Below are 7,500 nucleotides of genomic sequence, written 5' to 3'. Positions count from 1 at the left end.
AGGACACAGAAGAAAGAAGGAAAAGAATACATGGCAGAAGCAGAAAGAGAGGAGATGAGAAAGAAGAAAGAGAGAGACAGAAATAAAGAAGGAAAAGAAGAGGACATGGAAGAAAGAAGGAAAAGGAGAGGACATGGAAGAAAGAAGGAAAATAATAGGACATGGAAGAAAGAAGGACATTGAAGAAAGAAGGAAAAGGAGAGGACATGGAAGAAAGAAGGAAAAGAAGGACATGGAAGAAAGAAGGAAAAGGACATGGAAGAAAGAAGGAAAAGAGAGTGACATGGAAGAAAAGAAGGGAAAAGAAGGAGACATGAAGAAAGAAGGAAAAGAAGAGGACATGGAAGAAAGAAGAAAAGAATAGGACAGTGGAAGAGAAGGAAAAGTAGAGACATGGAAGAGAAGGAAAAGGAAAGGACATGGGGAGAAGGAAAGGAAGAGACGAGATGGAAGAAAGAAGGAAAAGAATAGGACATGGAAGAAAGAAGGAAAAGAAGAGGACATAGAAGAAAGAAGGAAAAGGAAAGGACATGGAAGAAAGAAGGAAAAGGAGAGGACATGGAAGAAAGAAGGAAAAGGAGAGGACATAGAAGAAAATGGTGTTGAGAGGACAAGGAAGAAAGTAATAGTGAATAGCACATGGAAGAAAGAAGAAAAGAATAGACAGAAGAAAGAAGGAAAAGAAGAGAAGACAGAAGTTGAAAGAAGGAAGTGTTGGAAATATGACATGGAAGAAAGAAGGAAAAGGAGAGGACATGGAAGAAAGAAGGAAAAGAAAAGGACATAGAAGAAAGAAGGAAAAGGAGAGGACAAGGAAGAAAGAAGGAAAAGAATAAAACATGGAAGAAAGAAGGAAAAGAATAGGACATGGAAGAAAGAAGGAAAAGAAGGACATGGAAGAAAGAAGGAAAAAGGGAGGACATGGAAGAAAGAAGGAAAAGAAGAGGACATAGAAGAAAGAAGGAAAAGGAGAGGACATGGAAGAAAGAAGGAAAAGAAGACATGGAAGAAAGAAGGAAAAGGACATGGAAGAAAGAAGGAAAAGAATAGGACATGGAAGAAAGAAGGAATAGGAGAGGACATGGAAGAAAGAATGACAAGAAGGATATGGAAGAAAGAAGGAAAAGGATGGGTCATGGAAAAAAGAAGGAAAAGGGGGAGACATGGAAGAAAGAAGGAAAAGAAGAGGACATAGAAGAAAGAAAGAAAAGGGGGGGGGGACATGATTATGCTTGTCAACTGTGTTACAATAAGAGATAAGTTGACTTTATGAATTTGAACACAAGAAAGACGAGAGGACACAGTAAAAAAAAAAAAAAAAAAGTTGAAAGTAAAAAAAAAAAGTGAAAAGAATGTCATTAACTTTGTTTCCCAATTTCCCAATTTAGGTTCAATCTAAAAAGTTATACGATAATTTAGATAGAGCAGAGGAGCCCATCTGAGTTTAGCTCTTCTCCCGTATTGAAACAACTAGGTTAGAACACGCACACACACACACACACACACACACACACACACACACACACGCACACACACACACACACACAAACACACACACACACACACACCCACACAAACACACACACACAAACACACACACACACACACACAAACACACACACACACACGCGCACACACACACACACTCATATATGAAGACCAATAGGTGAACAAACAGACAGAGAGAGATGTCTACAGACAGACTGACAGAGAGAGTCTGCAAACTACATTCCGCAAACAATTTCCAACTGCGTCTTACTTACCTGCCATGCTCTCAGATCTGATGCACAACACCACCAAAAGAAGAAAATCATCTTCACAAGCAAAAAAGACAAAGAAAGGAAAGAAAGAAAAATGAAAAAGAAGGATTGAAGAATGTACAGCACACACACACACACACAAAGGCCCGCGTTCGAGCACACACACACACACATGTTCGCACACACACACACGCATGTTTGCACGCACACACACGCATGTTCGCGCACACACACACATAAGTACACGTGGAATAGTGCTTGTGAACTCTGTGTTTTTTTAGTCTGTGTGTGTGTGTGTTACGGTTGGTATGGGTGTAAGCGCAAAATTCCACTTTAAATGTTTTCTGTATATACGTAATTGTTTCCATTGAATGTTACACCTGGTAATGAGGAATAAAAAGTCTCACAAATGTCTAAAACTAGGGAATTCCTAACCACTTCCAAGCCTCATTTTCGACTCTCATGCTCCTCTTACCGCCCGAAAATAACATTCAGAATGTTTATTAACAAAAGTGGATTTCAGAAAAAACAGAAATTACCACCAAGTGAGTCGTTACAGGGATCTCCTATCCGATCCCATTTTCTTTTTATGGAAGAAAATGGGTTCTTTTCAATGTTTTTTCTTTGTTTTCAGCTTAAGGGTGACTTCGAACGTTGTTATTGTTAGCAGTGGTGGTCAGATTTAGCCTGTTGTGTTGTTACGATATATTGCCATTGCCACTATACTCATATTATCATTACTGATTTATATTTGTGTTAGTTATCTTTTGTTGTTATCAATGTTATTTGCAATATTACCATCATTATCACCACATTCCTACCAACTCTTCCTTTTACATCTATGACCGTCTCCTTTAAGTGAACTTTTGTTGGTGTTGTTATTGTTAATATTATCATTATTATTATCAGTATTGTTGTTATTATCATTATTGTTATTATTATTGTTGCTGTCTAGCATCTTTCTTCCCTTTATCACCAGGTCACTTTGTTCCCTTCAATCTGATCTTCCTCCGTTTCCCTCTCCCATCCTTCTTTGTCATTCTTCAAAGCAAAGTTAATTGGTGTATATTCTTTCAATATTCTCGCCTCCAGGTTCTGCAATTCAATTTTGAATGCAATTAAAGTCTCTTAACTTCACTTTACAGCATTTCAGACATTTAAACTCCTAGGGATGTTTTTTTTTTTTTTTTGAGGGGGGGGAGGGGGGACTCTGATTGCCCCCCCAAGAACTCTGGTCGTCTCCACCACACCGCCCCCTCCCTCCCCATGTATTACGATCAGTGATTTTTTTCTGGTCTGGCAATATTCATAACTGGCTAGTTTGAAATGCTACTAGAAGGGTTATTAAAAAAAAAAAAAAAATACTGAAGTGGCACCCCTACATAAACAATTTCCCCTTTCAAAAAAAAAAAAGGTCCCAAGTGTCACTTCTAAAAAAAAAAAATACTGGTCAAGAGTCCTTTAACCTGGATATAGATTCAATTCCAGAGGATATTGCTGTTACCATTAAGAGTAACAGGTAATTCACCTTACCAAGTGTCATTATGTTGATTGCATAAATAATTCAAGGATTTATATCAACACTCTGTTGGCTTAGGCCAAGCAGCTTTCTTGGCACTATGCAAAATTCTCCCAAAAGTGGTCCTTTTCACTGCAGTAAACTATTATCTAAAAAAAAAAAAAAAAAAAAAATCATGTAGGGAGCCCCATAAATGTGTGTGTGTTTATGTGTGTACGTGTGTGTACGTGTGTGTGTGTGTGTTTATGTGTGCATGCGCGTGCGTGTGTGTGTGTGAAGGGAAGGGGGGGAAAGAGAGAGAGAGAGAGAGAAAAAGAGGGGAGAGGTAGAATGAGAGAGAGAGAGAGAGAGACAGAGAGAGAGAGAGAGAGAGAGAGAGAGAGAGAGAGAGAGAGAGAGAGATAAAAAACCAGACAGAAAAAACTGACTAACAGACAGAGGCAGATACAGACAGACAAAGAGACAGACAAAGCAGAGGTAGAAACAGACAGAGTGTACTCATGTATGCATGTCCATGTGTCATGCCATATCATGCTTATTATCCTGAATTTTAAAGATTCCTAAATGTATAAATTACATTCTCAGGAAACTATTCTAAACAGGCTCATCAGGTACATGTATATTCAATGAATTTGCACTGACTGTTTCGAAACAAGTTGAAGACAAGTTCTCTCGCTATCTGTCTGCCTCTCTCTTACTCTCTCTCTCTCTCTCTCTCTCTCTCTCTCTCTCTGTCTTTCTCTCTCTCTCTCTCTCTCTCTCTCTCTCTCTCTCTCGCTCTCTCTCTCTCTCTCTCTCTCTCTCTCTCTTCTATCTATCTGTCTGACTATCTATCTATTTATCTATCAATCTATCTTTTTTCTCTCTCTATCTCTCTCTCTCACTCTCTTTATTTTTCTTCTTCCTCTTCTTCCTCTCTTCTCCTTTTCTTCCTGAAGATTTCATCCATAGCTTATTGAAAGAGGTTATAGAAGTTTAAGATTAATAGATAGAAAACAAAATAGATGAATAGATGGACAGAGTTTAAAAAAAAAAAAAAAAAAAAAAAAAAAATATATATATATATATATATATATATATATATATATATATATATATATATATATATATATAAAATTAGTATATCCTTTTGTGTGTGTGTGTATTTTCAGCATTAAGTAAGTAACATGACTGCTTTGTCCTCGTGTGTGTGTGTGTGTGTGTGTGTGTGTGTGTGTGTGTGTGTGTGTGTGTGTGTGTGTGTGTGTGTGTGTGTGTGTGCGTGCGTGTGTGTGTGTGTGTGTGTGTGTGTGTGTATGTGTGTGTTCATTTGTTTAATCAGAAAATAAAGTGTTTACATTTGCTCTTACAAATATAAATTTTCTTGAAATAACCCATAACGGCAGATATAATTGAGTTACAGGATCTTTTTGCGTATATATAAATTCATGTATTTATTTTAATCACTTATGCTCGGTAAACGATATATTTCTGTGGATATACATTCATATCTAATATTTCGCTAAATCTATACAGTTGTATTGATTCACCTCGTATATACATCTAAGTTTACCTCTTCTTATCTATCTATCTATTCATCTATTTATCTATCCGTTTATATCAGTATCGGGCTATCTATCTATCAATGCGCTTTTCATCTCTATCTATCTATGATATTTCAATACAAACAGCTACATAGTCTGAATACTGGTCACAACATAACAACATTAAAAGATTTAAGCTTCACTGACTTTTCTGAAACAATGAAAAGAAAATTTTCTTTCAGCCTTTTTTTAAGGAAACTGTCAATATGATTTTTTTTTTTTCTTTAGGGACTGTTTCTGTGTTTTTTTTCTCTGTGTGTGTGTTAGTGTGTGTGGGTTTGTGTGTGTGTGTGTTTGTACTTGTTTGTGTTTGTGTGTTCGTTTGTGTTTGTGTGTATGTGTGTGTGTGTGTGCGCGTTTGTGTGCGTGTGTGTGTGTGCTTGTTTGTGTGTGTGTGCTTATTTGTGTTTGTGTGTGCGTTTGTGTTTATGTGTGTATGTGTGTGTGTATGTGTGTGTATGTGTGTATGTGTGTGTGTGTGTGTGTGTGTGTGTGTGTGTGTGTGTGTGTGTGTGTGCGCGCGCGTGTGTGTGTGTGTGTGTGTGTGCGCATGTGTGCGTGCGTACATGTATATGTATGTATGTGGGTGTGTGTGTGTTTGCGTCTGTGTGTGTGTGTGTGTTTGTGTGCGTCCATATATATCTGTGTGTATGTCTGTTATTCATTTCGCATCTATCTCATGTTTATTGCTTTTCATTTGTTTGTTCGTCCGTGCATCGACATTTCTATATACCCATAGTACCCATATGCACATTTCCTTCTGTATTTACACGTCCATATAACGAACATGTCTGTATAATGTGTAAGCGCTGAAGAAGAAGAAGAGGAGAGAAAGAGAGAGATAAATAGATAGATAGATAGAGACAAGCAAGTACAAATCTCTAGAAGAAGAGGGAGAAAGAGAGAGGTAGATAAATAGATAGATAGAGACAAGCATGTACAAATCTCCAGAAGAAGAGGGAGAAAGAGATAGATAGATAAATAGATAGATAGATAGTGACAAGCATGTACAAAGCTCCAGAAGAGAGAGAAAGAGAGAGATAAATAGATAGATAGATAGAGACAAGCATGTACAAATCTCCAGAAGAAGAGGGAGAAAGACAGAGATAGATAAATAGATAGACAGAGACAAGCATGTACAAATCTCCAGAAGAACAGAGAGATAGATAAATAGATAGACAGAAGAGAGAGAAAGAGAGAGAGAGATAAATAGATAGATAGACAGAAGACGAGAGCGAAAAAGAGATAGATAAATAGATAGATAGAGACAAGCATGTACAGAGAAATAGATAAATAGATAGACAGAAGAGAGAGAAAGAGAGAGATAGGTAAATAGATAGATAGACAGAAGACGAGAGAGAAAGAGAGAGAGAGAGATAAATAGATAGATAGACAAAAGACGAGAGAGTAAGAGAGAGAGAGATAAATAGATAGACAGAGACAAGCATAAACAAATCTGCAGAAGAGAGAAAAGGAGAGAGAGAGATAAATAGATAGACAGACAGAAGAAGAGAGAGAAGGAGAGAGAGAGATAAATAGATAGATAGACAGAAGACGAGAGAGAAAGAGAGAGAGAGATAAATAGATAGACAGAAGAAGAGAGAGAAAGAGAGAGATAGATAAATAGATAGACAGAGACAAGCATGTACAAATCTGCAGAAGAGAGAAAAAGAGAGAGATAGATAAATAGATAGACAAACAAGATGAAAGAGAAAGAGAGAGAGAGATAAATAGATAGATAGACAGAAGAAGAGAGAGAAAGAGAGAGATAGGTAAATAGATAGACAGAGACAAGCATATACAAATCTCCAGATAAATAGATAGATAGACAGAAGAAGAGAGCGAAAGAGAGAGAGAGATAAATAGATAGATAGACAGAAGAAGAGAGAGAAAGAGAGAGATAGATAAATAGATAGACAGAGACAAGCATGTACAAATCTGCAGAAGAGAGAAAAAGAGAGAGATAGATAAATAGATAGACAGACAGAAGATGAGAGAGAAAGAGAGAGAGAGAGATAAATAGATAGATAGACAGAAGAAGAGAGAGAAAGATAAATAGATAGATAGACAGAAGAAGAGAGAGAAAGAGAGAGAGAGATAAATAGATAGACAGACAGAAAATGAGAGAGAAAGAGAGAGATAGATAAATAGATAGACAGACAGAAGAAGAGAGTGAAAGAGAGAGAGAGATAAATAGATAGATAGACAGAAGAAGAGAGCGAAAGAGAGAGAGAGATAAACAGATAGACAGAGACAAGCATGTACAAATCTGCAGAAGAGAGAAGAACAGAGAGATATATAAATAGATAGACAGAAAAGAGAAAAAGAGAGAAAGAGATAAATAGATAGATAGACAAAAGAGAGAGAAAGAGAGAGAGAGATAAACAGATAGACAGAGACAAGCATGTACAAATCTCCAGAAGAGAGAAGAACAGAGAGAGATATAAATAGATAGACAGAAAAGAGAGAAAGAGAGAGAGAGATAAATAGATAGACAGACAGAAGAAGAGAAAGAGAAAAAGAGAGAAAGAGATAAATAGATAGATAGACAAAAGAGAGCGAAAGAGAGAGAGAGATAAACAGATAGACAGAGACAAGCATGTACAAATCTCCATGTATGTCATACAAAAGTTCATCA

At 36.9% G+C, this 7,500-nt stretch overlaps 1 protein-coding gene across 1 annotated transcript in view; it reads right to left on the bottom strand.

Moving 5' to 3' along the window:
- The window catches only part of LOC138860276 (anaphase-promoting complex subunit cdh1-like), a 6,012-nt gene extending 4,242 nt beyond the window's left edge, over window positions 1–1,770 (bottom strand). Inside the window, exon 1 of the mRNA XM_070117479.1 lies at window positions 1,764–1,770. Within this exon, the coding sequence (XP_069973580.1) occupies window positions 1,764–1,770 (7 nt within the window). The remainder of the gene's footprint in view (window positions 1–1,763) is intronic.
- Between the last annotated feature and the right edge of the window lie 5,730 nt (window positions 1,771–7,500).

Source organism: Penaeus vannamei, chromosome 40, assembly GCF_042767895.1.
Source record: "Penaeus vannamei isolate JL-2024 chromosome 40, ASM4276789v1, whole genome shotgun sequence".
NCBI classification, from domain to species: domain Eukaryota; kingdom Metazoa; phylum Arthropoda; class Malacostraca; order Decapoda; family Penaeidae; genus Penaeus; species Penaeus vannamei.
Note: the sequence above shows the minus strand (reverse complement) of the source record. Positions and strands in the feature narration are given on the sequence as shown.